Source organism: Tachypleus tridentatus, chromosome 10, assembly GCF_004210375.1.
Source record: "Tachypleus tridentatus isolate NWPU-2018 chromosome 10, ASM421037v1, whole genome shotgun sequence".
Lineage (NCBI taxonomy): Eukaryota > Metazoa > Arthropoda > Merostomata > Xiphosura > Limulidae > Tachypleus > Tachypleus tridentatus.
The window spans coordinates 116,360,984-116,381,442 of record NC_134834.1 but is presented as its reverse complement, the minus strand read 5'-3'; the positions used below and the strand labels follow the sequence as shown (position 1 = coordinate 116,381,442).

Genomic DNA, 20,459 nt, shown 5'->3' with positions numbered 1-20,459 from the left:
TGTCAGACATCTTGAGGAAGATAGCTAAACTATGTCAAGCATCCTGAGGAAGATAGCTAAACTGTGTCAGACATCTTGAGGAAGATAGCTAAACTGTGTCAAGCATCCTGAGGAAGATAGCTAAACTGTGTCAGACATCTTGAGGAAGATAGCTAAACTGCGTCAAACACCTTGAGGAAGATAGCTAAACTGCGTCAAACACCTTGAGGAAGATAGCTAAACTGCGTCAAACACCTTGAGGAAGATAGCTGAACTGCGTCAAACACCTTGAGGAAGATAGCTGAACTGTGTCAGACATCCTGAGGAAGATAGCTGAACTGTGTCAGACATCCTGAGGAAGATAGCTGAACTGTGTCAAACACCTTGAGGAAGATAGCTGAACTGTGTGTAAAGGCCCTTATCCATCAGAAGTACATTTTCATACAATGAAAGGGTTAACTTTATAACAGAAAGACGTGTTGCATGTCATTTTGAGTTAGTTCTTTTACAGAAGAAATATTTATTACGAGTCCATTTTAATCCATTATTTTGGTAAAAGACTTGTCATAATTTAAAATTATCCTTCTCTACAAAATACATATCTTAAAAGTAAGTTAAATCAGTTTTTTTTGTAATTGAAAGGTATGTTGCAAATAATTTTAAGTTATACAAAAGATGTGTTATGGGTAATTTCAAGGTAAGTTGGAAGATCTGTCATATCTCACTTCAAATTATTTCTTCTAGAAAATTAAGAACAGTTATAAATACATATTAAGAGGGGGTTTTGCACAAATACGTTTTTGTTTTACACAAATAAGAAATGTTGAGAAATTGCTCTTGAGTTAATTGTTTCTCAAGTAATAAGTATTATTTTTGGATAAGTGAAACTGTTAGAACATTGTTTAATTAGTTCTACACAGCTACAAATATTGGATGTGCTGTTAAGCATGCTTTTATATAAATCTGATTTTCTTTATACAAAAAATACTTTGTAACATAATTTATTTTCTTTTTATCAGGTGTTTCATAGTGATAGTGACTCTGAAAAGCTGATGAGGATAAAACTGGGAAAGAGCAAAGTCATTAAGGTATGTGAGAAACTGAATGTTTATATACAGATTATAATGTACTAAAAAAATGTTAGCACACCACAATATACCTTTTAAATTTAAAGGTATTTTAATTACAACTATTTTATTAATTTTGAATACAATTAACTGATTGATATATAATAACTTAAAAGTTAACCTAATAATAGAGTATCAAATATTTATTTTCACAAAATTATTAAATATAGGGACTGGAAGAAGGTCTGATTGGCTGTAAAAAAAATGGTAGGCGGTTACTTATAATTCCGCCATCTCTTGGGTATGGATCTACGACTGTGGACAACAAAATTCCACCAAATAGCATTCTTATTTTTGAAGTTCAAGTCAAAAAGGTTTGTTTTTAAGTTTCAGTAACTATTAAGATTTATTGTGTTTATGTTAAGTGACTCAACTCCTTATAAATGCAGAACACATATTACAATGTACTTGTGTGATAAAAGTAATTTGGAAGCTGTTAAATATTTTGAATGTTATTTTTTATGATTTTTGATTAAAACATTTTTAATAGTTTTATAAATAAATAATTTGAGCTATTTGAATATAATCCATAGTATGTACACCTTACAGACACACTCAAATTTAAGAAAGAAATACAAAGTATTATATTGTAGGAACATCACGTTTCATAATAATTCCACTTGTTTTAAACTGTTTGTGTATTCTAGCATTGTTTCATAGTAAGTTCTTTATTTAATAGCCTCACTAATGTGGCATTATGCGTGGTTGACAGTTCAGAATAGTGTTGTAGTTAAGACTTTTAATAGAATTTGTGTTCTGTCATTTTAAATTTATTTTATTTCATTTGTACTAGCTAATAACTTGTACATACATGAAATATCAAACATAGACATGTCTTTATTCTTGATTGATTATTGTTCATGTTTGACATTTTAAACAAATGAATATACCATGTCTTGCTTCTGGCATAATAACTTATACATATGTGACGTTTTAAACAAAGAGATATGTCTTTATTCTGAGGTAACTTTTGTATGTTTTACGTTAATCCAGTGTGCACATATAGGAGTCAAAGTTTGCATTCCTCGACATTGTGTAGAGTACCATTCAGCATGGAATTATGCAGTTAATTTCAAAATTATCAGTATGTCACATTACATTTTTGATTTTGTAAGTGTTTGTATTTTTGTAGAGGATAAAGTAGATGCAATATACAGGAATATGGGAAAACCCTTCAGATAGCACTTAAGTTGAGGTTAAGCAAACAAAAGGCATTTTATTGTTCACATTAACAACACCTTTCACTGTGGCTTTACCATTTTACAGATGTCTCTTTTTTATGAAAACTTTGTACCATATATACTGTGGCTTTACCATTTTACAGATGAAAACTTTGTACCATATATAATTTTGTTTTTGGATAGCATACTTGTACTGTTGACTAAACGCTTGCTGCATTTTGTGACGACACATTTCATAAATTTGGAACTACAGTCAATATTACTTCTCCACTTAGACTAACCCATTGCACATTCAGTTGAACAAACACAAATTTTTATTCTGAAGTAATAACTTGTACCTGTGTGATACATCTCAAAGATAGGTCATCTTTATTCTGAAGTAGTAACTTGTACCTGTGTGATACATCTCAAAGATAGGTCATCTTTATTCTGAAGTAGTAACTTGTACCTGTGTGATACATCTCAAAGATAGGTCATCTTTATTCTGAAGTAGTAACTTGTACCTGTGTGATACATCTCAAAGATAGGTCATCATTTTATTCTGAAGTAGTAACTTGTACCTGTGTGATACATCTCAAAGATAGGTCATCTTTATTCTGAAGTAGTAACTTGTACCTGTGTGATACATCTCAAAGATAGGTCATCTTTATTCTGAAGTAATAACTTGTACCTGTGTGATACATCTCAAAGATAGGTCATCTTTATTCTGAAGTAGTAACTTGTACCTGTGTGATACATCTCAAAGATAGGTCATCTTTATTCTGAAGTAGTAACTTGTACCTGTGTGATACATCTCAAAGATAGGTCATCTTTATTCTGAAGTAGTAACTTGTACCTGTGTGATACATCTCAAAGATAGGTCATCTTTATTCTGAAGTAGTAACTTGTACATACTTCATAATTTTAACAGAGATATGTTGTATCTTTTCCTGAATTGATAACCTGTAGGAGAGGTTGGTTGTAGACAGCTTTGTGAATCTTTGCTAACCTTGTTTTTGAGAGCATGTGTGATCTAACTTGACAATTATTCTGCTTATGGATTGGTTTGTGTTCTGTTCTTGAATGGTCTTTTTTTCATTTCACTAATCCACAGCATGTTTGTTTGTGCTCCTTTACATGTGTTCGGTGATATATTTTTGTTTTCTAATATGAAGTACTTCATTTATTTTCCATTTTTCCAGTTAATCTTTCTATAAGTCACTGAGTGTTTTATTCCAGTCTGTGAAATATTCTAATTTTTTTTGTATGTTTCACAGTGTTTGTTTTTATAAGTCATTATGTGTTTTCAAACATTATCCCAGTGTCTGTCAGTCTCCCTTATGAATCTTACCCTTCGTTAACTTGTCTGTTTAATGTTGGTTAGTTTGCTGTGGGCTGGCTTGAGTTTTATATTTTTTGCAGATCTATAGCTGACTTTTTCTGTGAAGAGGAGAATGATTCTAAAGTGCAATTTTATTTTTAGTTTTGTTGTACTGTTCTTTCAGCTAACTTGTTTGATGATGCTTATCCATTGTTTTTAAAATAAAGTCTTCAGCTGTTGTATTTCTGCTTTTAATGTACTTTCATTTCATTCTTTTAAATTCTTTCTTGAGTAGACAGAGCATAATTTGATAGCAGATGGACTAATGCATAGCTGTTAGTGTAATCTAATCTTCTGTAGATTGTGCTCCATAGGTCATTGCCACGATGGGACATGCGTCTTGAAATGTAGCTATAGTTTAATATTGAAAGTAAGATGTCTGACAGTAAAAACCTCCCTGGTAGTTCCTGTTTTTCATATATTTTATTTTGTTTCTAAATGATTAAATTTCAGATGAAATCGAAAGATATTTCTCGTTCTTCAACTCCAGTTGTGGATAGTGATGCCAGTGATGGAAAGAAGCCAGAAATCCCTTCCAAACCTCACACACATAGGTAAAAAGTGAACCAGTGGAATAGTGGTAATGGCATAGTCTTGTGATTATAAATACCCTAAAAATCATATGAAGTTTGTAATATTACCTTAATTCAAAAAATAAAAGGTTTTTTGTAGTTTTTTTACCAAACATCATCAGTGTTAGTTTTATATTTTATCCTTAAGCACTCTTTAAAACCTTAATTTTTTTTCTTTGTTATTGTGACTCCAGTAATTTTCTTTTTATTTCATCTCTGTGTCAGTTTTTATTAATTCCTGTTTTGTGTTGACAGCAATGTCCAGTCCTTTTCCTTCCAGTTTGTTTTGGTCAGCTTTTCTGTTTCCAGATTTCTGTTGATGACTAAAATTAGTTAGTCTCAAACAGATTTTGTGTCAGTAATTAACAGCAGTTTTTACTATTCTAGTTTTATTAATGTCTATGGCTGGTTGTAATTATTCCTTTTCTGTGTTAGTGACTAGGGTTAGTTATTTTCAATCTGGTTTTGGGACTATAATTAACAGCAGTTTTTATCATTCTAGTTATCATTAGTGGCCAGTGAAAGTACTTGACTTCACTGGGGTTATGAGGTTGGTTTATTCCAAATGACTACATTATGGGTAAAACAAACCTCTGTAATTAATAGAGCCTTTAAATTAGGAAACAACAACTATTTTATACATTTCATTTTGTAGTTTCAGCCCCTAGCCTTTTAACAACAATATTAGGTTATACCTTTATTGCCAAGCAACATAATACCAAATTCATTGTTGGAATACGTTGTTATCAAAATGGCTTTTCTATACATTAGAAGTTGTTATACAAGGAACTACTTCTTTTCCTTATGGTTTTCTTTTGCTAGATTGCATCATTAGAAAAAATGTGTATACATGCATATGTGAATCTGTCTGTCTGTTCTTTATATCTGTAATGTATGGTATAAGGAACTCCTTTCTTATTGTTTTTTTTGCTAGCTTGCCTCATTAAAAAGATGCATATGCATATGGTTACGTAATAACACCTCGGTGCAGACACTCAGGGTTCACTTAATATGGATGCAAAATTTCAGATATTCATGTTCTTTCTTCGTAGTTCTATGATGGTCACACAGACACGTACTCCTGTGTTTGTTCGTCTTTGATTTAATTTGTAATATAAGGAACCACTTCTTTTCTGTGTAGTTTTTCACTAGCTTGTCTCATTAAAATGATGTGCAGCTATGCATGCATGTGGATACGTAATAATACCCACGAGCAGACCCTCGGAGCCAACTTAGTTTATACTGTGTGCAAAATTTCAGTCTTCTAGGTTCTATCCTCTTGGAATTATGATGGTCACACACAGACTCACTTTTTTATTATTATAATTAAGACTACTTTCAATTATTCCTTTTCTATGTTAGTGACTAGGGTTAATTATTTCCAATTCAATTTTGTGTCATTAATTAACAGTAGTTTTAACGTTGTAGTTATTTGTAATGATTAAAGTTAGTTGTGATTATCTGTTTTCTGTTAGTGACTAGGGCTAGTATTTTTACTATGTTTTTGTTTTATTGACTAAGATCAAACGTGGTCATTCCAGTTTTGGCTTAGTGACTAGGACTGTTATCCATTATAGTTTTATGTTAAGCTTAAATTCTGTTTATAACTTCTTTGTATTTTACCAGTTGAGTATGGGAAATGCAATAGAAGTTGCAATATTTTCTTACATTTCACAAATAAGTAAGTCATCATTTACTAGCAAAGCAAACTATGCTTATATTAAAACAGTATAAAATAGGTTATTTTAAACAATCAGTTTAACATTTACCTTCTTGTTTTACATACTTTATAAAATGATAGTAAAACACTAGGCAATAACAGATATTCATTATTATTTGTGTTACTACACCTCTTGTTGTCATTACAGAAAATAGAATACAAATAAAGGAATAATATGTTATAGTGATTAGTTATTAAATAAGATCTTTTATATTATTTTAATTTTAAATACTCGTACATTATTAATTAGCTTTAAAAATATACCAGTTGTTACACTTTAACATTTTAAAACCACAATATTTTACAAACTTGTAACAATGTAAAGAAGAATCAAAGTATACTAATTATGTTTACTGCTGTGTTTTGAAACTGAATTATTTGCCTACTATATAATTATTAATAACACTTTGTAATAGCTTAAGAGTAAGTAGGCTTAGCTCAACTGTGCTTCTAGAACTAGGATACACAAAACATTCAATAACTGAAGAATGAACATGTTCAGCAGAAGCTGTATTTATGTCTAATATATGGGTAGAAAATAGTGTTAGGGTAAGTAAGCTTAATGTAAGTACGTATGCTTATAGAAATGGGTTAGGTAAAGCACGCATGTCTAAATTATAACACACCATATTTAATATGTGGCTCTGTAGAAAGTTAAATTAAGGTGGATTAATGCATATTTGTTTGTAGAAGTGAGTTAGGTAAAGCATACCTTGTGGCTAAGGAATGAACACACGAAATAGAAGATGGATTTATATTTAATATCTATCTATACAGTAGTTTAACAGTAAGTAGGATTGATGTAGATATGCTGGTAGAAGTTAACTGGGTAAAGCATACTTTGTAACTAAGAAACAACACATGTAATAGATATTAGATTCACTAAAATTGTGTCCATGGGAAATGACCGTAAGTTAGATTAACAAATTTATTTTTTTTTCTCAAAACTTAGAACTTGTTACACACAATTTGCATTACATGTGAAATTATGCAAGTGATTAGTTAATGCACTTATATGTAAAGTATTTAATAAGGATGATGGACCTGATGGAAATGTTACCAGTAAATGGCATGAAATTCTTTCATATGCAAATTAGTCTTCTGTTAATTGTACAAATAAGGGTTTTTATTTTGCAAAAAATTACATGTGTGATGATGACACATTGATGGCTGTTGAAAGTAGAGTGTACGAGACTGTTTTTCAGTCTTATTGAATTTTTAGTAATTTTAATTCTATACAGTAAGTTATTTTTATTTTATTGTATTTTGAGAGTGGAAACTCTCATTTTTAGAATTATGTATTAAACAATTGTTGTTTTGTAGAAAATTGTAAGTTTTTAACATCTGTTATCCTTGTTAGTGTTGGTATGTAAAAAGATCATAGGTATGTGTGTATGCATATGAAATAACTGAGATTAATGTCTGATATGTTTTGTAAGGGTTCTTCACTGAAAACAAAGATTCAAACTGAGATGTGACTGTTTGTATTTTTCAGTGTTAGTAGTGAAGATTCCGTAAGAGCACGTGGAGCATCATTATCTGAACAGATGTCTCAGGTTTGGAAATATATTCATCATCTTTCTAGTGTGTATTATATGGTGTATCTATGGAAATACATACATCATCTTTCTACTGTGTATTATATGGTGTATATATGGAAATAAATACATCATCTTTCTAGTGTGTATTATATGGTGTATCTATGGAAATACATACATCATCTTGTGTGTATTATATGGTGTATCTATGGAAATACGTACATCATCTTTCTACTGTGTATTATATGGTGTATCTTTATGTAGTCATTTTTTCCTTTTTTGTTTTATTGATATACGTATATAAATCTAAAGAATATTTTGTTTCACGTTCTTCACGTGGAAAATTTGAGAAGGCATATAGCAAGTTACAGCAAGCTGCAAAGTAATAGTAAGTTTATAACTTGAAGAGAGAATTATTCTCTATACACCTCTATATACTGTTTTCTGTTTAAGAAAAGTAACTGAAGTTTGAGAACTTATCTGTAAATAGCAATAATGTAAGTGCTTGTATATAGCATGTTCTAACCAAAATGTGACTGTATTTTACAAAATACTGATCTTCTTGACACACAGCCAGGAATAGTCATTTTGTGAAGGCCAGTTTTACATTATTGGATAGTGTAACATTAGTGTACATGAACCGTATAAGTCAATTTCTGTAATGTTAGTCAGACGTTGTTGAAAGGTGAATAAAATTAATAAAGTTTTATACATGTCAAATGTTATGAGATTTAGGCTATTTGGACTAAATATAATTTGTAGTAGTAATTGTAGAACAAAAAAACCTTAATTTATATCTATTTTCTATTTTTGTTTGATGGTTACAAGGTAGGTAGAATTGTACCAAACCCATACAAAGATATAGCAGTAAAAATAACATATATAATGTTTTCTTTAAAAAAAACAACAAAAGTTTGATAATTACCTCATGGATATTAGAAAGTTAGAGATTCTGTATGTAAAAGTTTACAATTTTGGGATTCTGTTTTTTTTTGTGCACCAATGCCTTGTTTAATGTTTACTGATTATCTGCAAAGTTTTGTGAAGATATATGTACATTTTAAAACATTCCAGTTTACCTGCTTTACAATTATTTTCAGGAATAAAACTGTGTGGAATTCACTCATTCATATTATAAGGGTTACGGTGAATAATGTTTTATTGTTAACCCCTACCATAATTCTGATTTGTAAATTACTTGCATCAATAAACAATATTTTGTTGTTAACCCTTACTATAATTCTGATTTCTAAGTTACTGACATAAAATTATAACAATTATTTTTCATCAGTTGTATATCGCATTATAACAAATTTGTTCATGCAATTTGATAACATAAATAGCATCCCAGCTGCTTCTGTGTCTGGCATATCTTTGTCAGCTTAATGTACTCTGTATTAGATGAAAGGTTGTGTTGGCACTGAATATGGCAGATGAAGTATGGTTGGTATGGTTGGATGAAGTATGGTTGGACATATTCATTCTTCCAATGACAGATGTAGTATGGTTGGACATATTCATTCTTCCCAATGACAAGATGTAGTATGGTTGGACATATTCATTCTTCCAATGACAGATGTGACAGATGTATGGTTGGACATATTCATTCTTCCAATGACAGATGTAGTATGGTTGGACATATTCATTCTTCCAATGACATATGGTTGGACATTCATTCTTCCAATGACAGATGTAGTATGGTTGGACATATTCATTCTTCAATGACAGATGTAGTATGACAGATGTAGTATGGTTGGACATATTCATTCTTCCAATGACAGATGTAGTATGGTTGGACATATTCATTCTTCCATACTTCCTTTCATAAGAACTATAAACTTGTTTTTGTAAAGACTTTCCAAACACCACACAAAAAGTGATTTCAGAGTGAAGTATTTTTTATTATGTATTCATCTTTACTGTTTTGTATTGCTCAGACTCATTCAAAATTTAATGATTTTTAATTTGTATTATTCCAAATAAAAAATAATGGTATATTATGTTAGCTCAATTGTTACTTCTAATTTTAGTATTTTTGTATTAATACAGATAGATGACCAAGTTTACATTTTTACATGGTATAGAATTATCTCTTGGGGCTATCATTTCCACTTTTCCTTATACTGACTGAGGGTCTGTAAGAAAGTAATTTTACCTGTCAATGATGTCCAAAAAGTAAATATTTATTGTTGAATTTACTTCAGATCTAAAGTGAGTACCATAAGGTATATTCATAGCAATACTTCAGATCTAAAGTGAGTACCATAAGGTATATTCATAGCAATACTTCAGATCTAAAGTGAGTACCATAAGGTATATTCATAGCAATACTTCAGATCTAAAGTGAGTACCATAAGGTATATTCATAGCAATGGATGTGTCTTTTACACTTCTTTATTTTTCAATGTATGTGAAATATTGTGTGAGCCTACTTGTGTAATTTTATCAATTTATTACGATTCTTCCTATATTTTCTCTTCATTAATGTAAATGCTATCATTCAGTGTGTTTTTCACATTATAAGATACACACTAAAAGATGAACCATACCACAAGTAGTAATTTTTTTAATGCAGAATCAAGATTTGTTATTTTTTCAACTTTAATCTGTCTGAACCTTTTTATTGTTTGCATGCTTTGAATGCCTGTTGCATACACCCAACATGTGAATCAATTAAATCACAACTTGTTCTTCTTCATTAGGGACAATTACACATGGATATGCTTGTTACGAAATTGGTAGTGTTATGCACCGTTGCTTAATGGTTATTTCACACTGAAATGTGTTATCAGTACATCATTTATAAATGCTTCACTATTTATCTGTGGTTCATTTGTATCTAAGCTGATGTCCAGTAATCCCAGTGGCATCAGATGTTTATACCAAATGAGATCTAGTGGATATAGGTCCACTGCTTGGCTGATGTCCATGATAGTGTTGTATAGCTTGAATATCCTAGTTGAAAGGACAAGGTTCTAGTTTACTGTTTTCCAAAATTTAATTGGTGGCACTCCCCTGACTCAGCAAAGTTTCTGCCGTGCCTGTTCCCTTTACTATAAAATTTATGGAAGTGATGACAGTAAAAATTACCATTTTCTTACCTGTTTTAATTTTTATTTAAAATTGCTTGAAAGGAGTGAGTAAATAAAAAAACAAATATTTAACTTTTGAGAGCAAAGTGATAGTTTTGTTATATTACTGTTGCCTGTTTTTCCATCATTATTTTTAAGCTCTCTTTCCAAAAGGCTGTACCACCACCATCCTGGCCACTAGTTTGGAAAATATTGCCCTAGTGAAGATTTTTACAGAGGTATAACAGAGCTGTGTTGGAGATGTCAAATAAACCCTGTGACTAGTCTAAGAAAATTTTGTATGTCATTTGTCTCATAGTAATCATTGATACAGCATGATCTAGGATGAGACTTCAGAAGAAAATAAGCTGGTGATATTCTTCATCTCTTTATTAGCTGCTGCAAGTATCTCTACTTAACAAGTTGTTAATATATCTGGTAAACTGTCTATCAAAGGTTATTCCTATGATAACTGTCTCAGCAAAGGATAGTGATGGCTGGTCTTCAGCATGTTCGTTGACAAGTGGGCAGGACTTAGCTTTGGCTTTGCTGGGATTTATGACCATTCTTGTGTCATTGTGCAACTGTTGAAGAGGACTGGCAAGGATGGTTATCCTCAAACAGACCTGTACCAATGGTGATCCATACAGAATACCAGCCTTTTGATACATCTGGTAGTTATTGTGGCTACAAATTTTAGTACATGTATATGATTATTTGTGGCTTTAAAAGTCTTGGAGAAGAACATTATGCATGTTGTATTGAAGCAAGAGGATATCATTATTAGTTATGGTTTTACAGGTCTTCAAAAGAGCATTAGTTTCTTATATATTACTAGATTTTTAAGGATGTTTATTGAGACAAGGTTATTTGTATTTCAGAGCCCTAAGAGTGATAAAGCTCAGATCATCTCCAGGGTGGCAAAACTGGGGATGTCCTTACTACCTGTTGCAGGACAACTCAGTAGTGAGTCAGACATAGAGGTAGATTATTCTTTTCAGTAACTATAACTTACTAATTCTTTTTCCATTGACCTTACTGCCTCTGGATGTATTTTATTTTTATGCTTGTTAACTTGTAATACCTTAAAACTAAGAATCAGAACTACCTTTTAGTCTCTGTGTTTACATTGTATTGATTTTGTGATACTCCAAGTATCAATTAACCTTATAATGTATTGGTTTTATGATACTTCAAGCATCAAATAACTTTGGAACTTGTTGGTTTTGTGATATTTTAATGTAAAGGAACCCTTCAAGGCAGAAAATCAGAAGTTTATGTTATGACTATGACCAAGTAACACTATTAACTTGATGTAATGTTATGCAGCATAAAGTCCTAAATTTAATTGTAATAGTTATCACTAAATATCACTGTACTACAGTTCTGTATTTGAAGTTAATCTGTACTCTGTAAATAAAGTAATTTTATTACTGTATGAGAAATTCTGAAAAGGAAGATACTTGAGTTACTTTGGAACAAAATGTAAATTACTTTTTTGAAGTAAAAATAATACTTCATTTGCACTAAGTTCATTATATAATCAAATAGTTATTTGATAATTCCTGATTGTAGTGTTTATTGATGGCTGTCTTTCATTTTAACTGGAAATGAGATATTAAATTTAGATGCTGGTAATCAGTAGTCAGATTTTGTTTTTCTAAACCTGTTTTCTTACAAATTCATTTACTGAAATTTCTAATAACTAAGGATATAACAATTACCATGTTACATGGAATTAATACTTTGACCAAATTATATATATAAAAACGGCTGGTATGGGTAGAGAAATCACTATATAGAGGAGCAAACAACGTTTTGACCTTCTATGGTCATCATCAGATTCACAAAGAAAGAGGTAACTGACCACATGTTTGAAGGCAGCTATGTAATTGAGTGTAGGAATAACCATAGAAAACACCCAAATACTAAATAAAGAAACAAATGCAAAATTAAAGAAGCCTTACTTATACAACAATTCAAGCCCAAAATAAATCAATACAAAGGAACACCATTATATCTATATTAATATATAATCAAATGTCTAAGAACACCCTCTACATTCCTACACTCAATTACACAACCCCCTTCAAACATGTGGTCAGCTATTGGTCAGTTACCTGTTTCTTTCTTTGGGAACCTGACGATGACCAAAAAAGGTCGAAACGTTGTTTGCTCCTCTACATAGTGTTTTCTCTACCCATACCAGCCGTTTTTACAATATAATTTTCTCTACAAATGGGTTTTCTGGTCATCATGGAATAGTTTGACCAGTTGTATTATAAAAAGAAAAAACAACTACGAACATGAAAATTAACCAGTTTTGTTGTGAAAAATATAAATATAGTTACAAAATTGAAATATTTCCTCTGTCCTAAGACTGTAGAGTGCTACTTTGCATTAAGAAGGGTATTTATTAAAACTTGATGATACTTGTCTTACTGAAATATTTAAAAAAGGTCTTCATTGTGTAAGTATATTAAAGTTTAAAATGTCTGGCTGTATTACAGTTTTCATTCAAGACATTAGACAATTTTGATGATAGATTTAAAGCAAATGAAAAATTTAAATATCAACAGGGTGATCATCCTCGTTCCTCAGTGTCACCCCCTCCAGTCCTTCCTCTGTCACATCAGCCCTTAGAACAACGAAAGTTGAAATCATCATCTACTCTCAACCCGAATCTTGTCCATTCTTTCCAGCCTGGTGTAACGCAGGGTAACGCAAAAGTTATTTGGTAACCTAAGATATTATAGACACCTTCACTAATATTGTTTGTCATGCAGACTTTGTTTGAATTTGTTATGATTTTGTATTTCTATTGTCCAATTGCCAATTATAATTTCTAACAGACCTTCTGTTTTAAAATTTATAACAACACATTTTTTATAATTAAATTTTTATATTTATGATTTTTATTATTTTATTTAAAAAATAACTTGTACATCATGTTTAGGTGGCTGTGCCAAAGTAGTACCTGAAAGTAGAAAGTATCTCACCTTGTTTAGGTGGTTGTACCAACCTTGTTTAGTACCAAAGTATTACCTGAAAGTAGAAACTATCTCACCTTGTTTAGGTACTTGTGCCAAAGTTGTACCCTTAAGTGAAAACTATCTCACCTTGCTTAGGTACTTGTGCCAAAGTTGTACCCTTAAGTGAAACTATCTCACCTTGCTTAGGTACTTGTGCCAAAGTTGTGCCCTTAAGTGAAAACTATCTCACCTTGTTTAGGTAGTTGTACCAAAGTAGCACCCTTAAGTGAAAACTATCTCACCTTGTTTAGGTAGTTGTACCAAAGTTGTACCCTTAAGTGAAAACTATCTCACCTTGTTTAGGTAGTTGTACTAAAGTAGCATTTTTAATTGTAAACTATCTCCTCATGTTTAGGTGATTGTATCAGTGTGGTATTCAGTAAGTTAACATTATGTTGTAATGGTTGGTTTTACGAAAGCAGGACTCTGCAACTCAAAACTGCACATGAGATGTGCACCTGTGTATGTTAACAATAACTTGAGAAATAACAGTTGTCATAGACATGAAATGTATAACGTAATTAACACTGACTTGAGAGATAATTGTTTAGTTAATATACATATGAAATGTGTACCTATTTATGTTAAGATCTGTGTGTCTTACATGTGTTACTTGTATATGGAAGCACATTATGCTAACATAATATTTGATTGTGGAAAAGTTTATAAATGTACTCTGTATACTTCTTAATAAAGTTATGCATGATTTCCAGCTTTGTGGGAAAAATACCAACAGAAATGTACTATAAGGGGTGTATTAGTTTGATAGGCCTTTCAACCTACTTTTGTGAGTAAAATGATTTTTTCACAGACGTTTTAATGTTTTATCACAAGGGTGCATTGTTTTTATCATCCAATTCCTAGTCGCTCTATTTGGTAAGTTTATAAACAATTAGATTTCTACTGCATTATCGTAAAGTTTTGTCTATTATTTTAAAACCTTAATTGTTTTGCTGTGATTTTATGTGTAGTAATGATAATATGTGTGACAATAGAACTTGTATATATGGAATTATTTCCAGCTCTGCCACAAACCCATCAATCCGTTGCTGTTACAAACCACCAGATGGCATTGTACCAGCCAGCTGTTACCCATCAACAACAGTACCCTGTAAGTTCTTGTTATATCTACAATACTGTTTTGTTTTAGAAATAAATTTGTAGATAACAGGAATATTTGCATATAATTTTTTAAATTACAAGTGTAACTTCATTAATTAAACATTACATTTATTTTACACAATAAAGAGAATAACACAGCTTTAAGCCTTTTTAAACAATATTGTGCCTGATAAACTCAAAATTTAGTTGAATAGTTTTTAATGTGAAAAAATAAAGACCATGAATCAAAACAGCTACGACATCTTCCACGTAATGTTTTTTTTCTGGTAGCCAGACGTTTATTTTCCTTTCTTTTAGCCTCTTGTACAAATGGTGACCTTCTTAACTGCAGTAAAATAGAAAAAAACAATGAGAAATACACCTTTACCTGCATTAACTTTCGAGGCATGAGTTGATAACTTTACATAAACTTAAATAATGACTCTTCACACACTAGAATTCCAAATGTATTAAGTGTATCTTCAGGAAATTTGGTGTGCTTTCAGTAAAATTATATACTCATTTACAAAAGTCAAACGTTTATATAAATTATTTATAGTAAAATTTTATCTGTAAATTTCTGAAATTACTGAATCAATCTGAGAGCAATGTAATACTTATTTTTATCTCAACCTTTGAAACCTCTTAAATGAAAAGTAAAACTTTATATTTTGTTATTTGCTGTACCCTACCACAAACTGTTCCAAAATCGTTAGTATTATACAGTGATAAAAAATTTTCAATATGAACAGCATGTATCTTTCTTCTTCTGTGAATCTTTCATCCTTTCCTGTTTTACATTTATTTATATTTTATAGTTTTAGTGTCTGCTCGTATGACATTAGATTTCAGCTGACTTACCTACACATGCATGCAGCTTTTGGTTCATGTTTTCTTAGTTACCTCATTTTTTTTCTCCAAGTCTTTCTCAACTTATAAATTAAATTATGAATATTCATCTTAAAACATAAATAATACACAAGTTGTTAGAAGAATGCTCAAAAATACTATAACTTAACTGGTTTTCTAACCTGATTATTTAAGGCAGAAAAAATATCATTACCTGATACTAGTATTAGCTTGCATACCAAGACATACATAATAAAATTCATATTAGTATAATGTCTATTGGTGTCAATTTCAAAAGGACTGTTGAAGCTTTGAATCTAATTTTTTTTATGTTGGTTAAACATTTGTCAATAACAGCATGTAGTTTCCAAAACTGCCTTGAACGTTAAGTATAAACTGGTAGAGCTTCTGTCATGAGATGAGAAAATTTTTTAATTTCTCACTACAGGAGAAGCTATCACATTGAACCTATACATTTTACCTTTGAATTGTTTATAGACTGCATCTAAAATAAGTGAACGTAGTTGCTGTAACTTGAAGTTATATAAAGAAGAATAGAAGACTTCAGTAACATGGATGTATCATGTGTGACACACATCAAATGAAGAGCAAATAGTTTTAAATATTTTCTGTTTAGATCAATGAATTGAAACTTAAAAAATAATATATAAAAATCTTAATCATAAACTAGACTCCTGATGAGCATTTTACTGTCATACATTAATAATAAATTTGTTTAAGTTTTGATTATAACTATAAATTGTAATGTGCAGAAGAGTTAGGCCCATATTTCGAGGGTTAAAGTGTAAAAAGAGTTATACATTTAATTTTAGGCAGTGTTTGAAACAGTAATATTTCTTTAATAAAAGTTATAAATATATTTGGACAAGGATGTACATATCATTTGTCTCTAACTTAGAGAGTATTCATGATTGATAAAATTTAAACTTTCCAAATACTGGCAAAATTTTGCTTTTTTAACTGTCACTAGAGACTGTGCTATAGTTTTTGGGAAATTACAAGTGAAAATGGGTTAGGTGATGTAATAATATAGGTCTTTACCTTGCTAACTATAAAGTAGAATGAATGTGGTACAAATATGGATTGTGTGGTTCTTTTCATCTTTCTTACATACGATACTTATGGTCAGTCAAATGTTGGAATATCTATCCAATGACAAATTAGTTTAGGTTAAGATTGTTATTGCATTTTTTTAGCACAAAGTCCATATTGGACAATGCTTTTTTTTTGTCCATTGCAGGTAATCAAAATCCAGATTTTAGCAAAAGTTAGTTTTAAAACTTATCACTTACATTAAGATAGTCAAATGTCAGTAAAATGAAATGTCTTTGGTTATCTCATGAAATCCAATCATTTAAAAAAAACATTGTTACGAATTGTTTCAATGAGAGTAGGAAGACATGTTTTTTTAAACACAGGTGGAAAAGATTATGGTGAAAATGTCAAAAGAAAGAATGAGGCTACAGTTAAATAAATCAACATTTGTGATAGGCCTGATATTATTTATTTGTAGCCATCAGTTACTTGACAGCTCCATTCAAATCTTTTCAGCCTTTTTTTATATTCTTCCTGTTCTCTACTATAGGATATCGTCAATATCACATTGTCTGTTTTATATTCTTCCTGCTCTGTACTATAGGATATCATTGATATCACATGGTCTGTTTTATATTCTTCCTGTTCTGTACTGCAGGATATCATCAATATCACATGGTCTGTTTTATATTCTTCCTGTTCTCTACTATAGGATATCATCAATATCACATGGTCTGTTTTATATTCTTCCTGTTCTCTACTATAGGATATCATCAATATCACATGGTCTTTTTATATTCTTCCTGTTCTGTACTGCAGGATATCATCAATATCACATGGTCTGTTTTATGTTCTTCCTGTTCTGTACTATAGGATATCATCAATATCACATGGTCTGTTTTATATTCTTCCTGTTCTGTACTGCTATAGGATATCATTGATATCACATGGTCTGTTTTATATTCTTCCTGTTCTGTACTGCAGGATATCATCAATATCACATGGTCTGTTTTATATTCTTCCTGTTCTGTACTGCAGGATATCATCAATATCACATGGTCTGTTTTATGTTCTTCCTGTTCTGTACTGCAGGATATCATCAATATCACATGGTCTGTTTTATATTCTTCCTGTTCTGTACTATAGGATATCATTGATATCACATGGTCTGTTTTATGTTCTTCCTGTTCTCTACTATGGGATATCATCGATATCACGTAGTCTGTTTTATATTCTTCCTGTTCTCTACTATAGGATATCATCGACATCACATGGTCTGTTTTATATTCTTCCTGTTCTGTACTGCAGGATATCAATATCACATGGTCTGTTTTATATTCTTCCTGTTCTGTACTGCAGGATATCATCAATATCATATGGTCTGTTTTATATTCTTCCTGTTCTGTACTGCAGGATATCATCAATATCACATGGTCTGTTTTATACTCTTCCTGTTTTGTACTGCAGGATATCATCAATATCACATGGTCTGTTTTATACTCTTCCTGTTTTGTACTGCAGGATATCATCAATATCACATGGTCTGTTTTATATTCTTCCTGTTCTGTACTATAGGATATCATTGATATCACATGGTCTGTTTTATATTCTTCCTGTTCTGTACTGCAGGATATCATCAATATCACATGGTTTGTTTTATATTCTTCCTGTTCTGTACTATAGGATATCATTGATATCACATGGTCTGTTTTATATTCTTCCTGTTCTGTACTGCAGGATATCATCAATATCACACATGTTTTGTACTGCAGGATATCATCAATATCACATGGTCTGTTTTATATTCTTCCTGTTCTGTACTATAGGATATCATTGATATCACATGGACTGTTTTATATTCTTCCTGTTCTGTACTGCAGGATATCATCAATATCACATGGTTTGTTTTATATTCTTCCTGTTCTGTACTATAGGATATCATTGATATCACATGGTGTGTTTTATATTCTTCCTGTTCTGTACTGCAGGATATCATCAATATCACATGGTCTGTAGCAATGGGGGGTCAAAATATTTCATGAAAAATGTATCAATTTTAAAGCTTTAATTTTAAAGCCATTGATATAAGAACAATAAGACTTTTTAAATTTTAAAAAAATATTAAATAATAAAAAAGTTATGACAAAAAGAGTGTCGTGTTCACAGATAGGATTTGAGAACTGATTAGTATAGATAATCCAGGCTTATCTCGAGGCCGCACATTTTTCAAAATTTCGCTCATATTTTATTATATTTTCCACATTTTTCATAATATTTATTTTAAACTTTCCATTTTTATGTAATTTGAGCCATAGAATTCGAATTTGGCATTAAAAAAACATATAATGAACTACATTTAACATATAGAGACATTTATTCAAAGAAATATAGTCAACAAATTTTGAGATGAACTTGACATTTATTTCTGTGTCCACACCTTGTGAAAAAGCATGATCAATGTACCATTTAAAGCAATGAAAATAAAGATATGCTTTTAAGAGATATTATTGATGATAATAAACAATCATTATATGCTTTTACACATGCTTTAATAATAATTAAAATATATCTTTCAAAACTTATGAAAAAATTAAATATGAACATTGTTGTGTATTATCTTCCCATCATGTACCAATGACTAAATGTCAGTACTCAATAAAAATCATGCCATTAAATATCACTTCGTATATATCAAGTTTAGTGTCACTTTCCAATTTTGTTGCATTATATCTGACAAAAAGAAGGCCTGTATCAACCTCAATGGTATTAAATGTTCAGAAGTAAACTTCGGTATAAATTTTGTAAACATTGTCTATGCTGGTAGATGACTTTGTGGTCCACATCCGCCCTCCTGAGACTGGTTCCATTCCTAGATCAACTGAAAGTACAAACTTCTTTTGCACCCATTGAATGTCTTTCCCTGTAGGCCATTTGAAGTAGGTTGCATTTCCTGTACGGGCAGAGAAGTTTACTTGAACCCTTCCTGCATCATGTTGTAGCACGAGACCTGAAAGAAATTATATATATGATTTGCAATTGTCTGTGACTATCCATTTCTTTATATTTTACATTTATATGATTATTTTTATTCAGAACTAATGCTTTAATTATCTTTTCACTGATTTTGTATATATAGTGTGTAACCAAGCCTTTACATTTCATATTATTGTATAAAAGTTTAGTTACATACCTGGGTACCATCCTTCTTGATACGCCACAGCTACCCACTGCTGAGGTGTAAGCTGTGTGTCTTGGGGTGGCAGTAGTCTATCCAGCTTGTCCCTCAGGCCCTTTAGCTTCTTGGACTCTGTGGTCTGGCTCTGTCCCTGTGGATTGCAATCAGCTTGTTTGTCTTGGCAGGATGAAGGTAGTAGCTTCTGCCTCTCTTCAGACTCTGCATCCTGGTGTATCTTTCTCAGGCTCCTTGCATTTGTCCTTGCTCTACTCCATAGCTCTTTTTTCTTATCATCAGAGAGACCAGTAAACCAAGTTTTTATTGCTGTGTGGTTTCTCTTAAGAAGATGAAGAGTGCTGTGGTGGTGAAGGGTGCAGTTTGATCTGCGCTTCATACTTGAATCCAATGAGCCAAAGTGATGTTCACAGGCATGATTAGTCTTGTGTGAAAACTTGGTGGATTCAAGTAATTGTGTGGAGGGAAGGTTTCCATAGCACCCCCCTGATAAAAAGTCTTTCAGCTGCATTTGAACTGTCTTAATCAAGCCCCAGCTTGCTGCTGCTAGTGTCTGCTTGAGCTCTGCCTCATGCTCAGGATAGAACGCTGTCAGTAATCCAGACTGAATATACAACTGGATTGAGTGTCCTCTGTGGGTCCTAAGGCATGCTGAACCGTCCTCGTTAAAGAAAATAGAGGGG

General features: G+C 31.3%; 1 protein-coding gene across 12 annotated transcripts in view; it reads left to right on the top strand.

The window, feature by feature from the left end:
* The window catches only part of LOC143230141 (FK506-binding protein 15-like), a 118,527-nt gene that overhangs the window by 37,628 nt on the left and 60,440 nt on the right, over positions 1–20,459 (top strand). For 11 of the 12 annotated variants that reach the window (XM_076463209.1, XM_076463216.1, XM_076463213.1 and 8 more), the window contains exons 9-15: positions 999–1,067; positions 1,277–1,420; positions 4,101–4,201; positions 7,435–7,495; positions 11,430–11,531; positions 13,128–13,266; positions 14,603–14,691. In XM_076463209.1, the coding sequence (XP_076319324.1) occupies positions 999–1,067; positions 1,277–1,420; positions 4,101–4,201; positions 7,435–7,495; positions 11,430–11,531; positions 13,128–13,266; positions 14,603–14,691 (705 nt within the window). Of the gene's footprint in view, positions 1–998; positions 1,068–1,276; positions 1,421–4,100; positions 4,202–7,434; positions 7,496–11,429; positions 11,532–13,127; positions 13,267–14,602; positions 14,693–20,459 lie in introns of all 12 variants that reach the window. The other variant, XM_076463206.1, reaches the window with a different exon arrangement.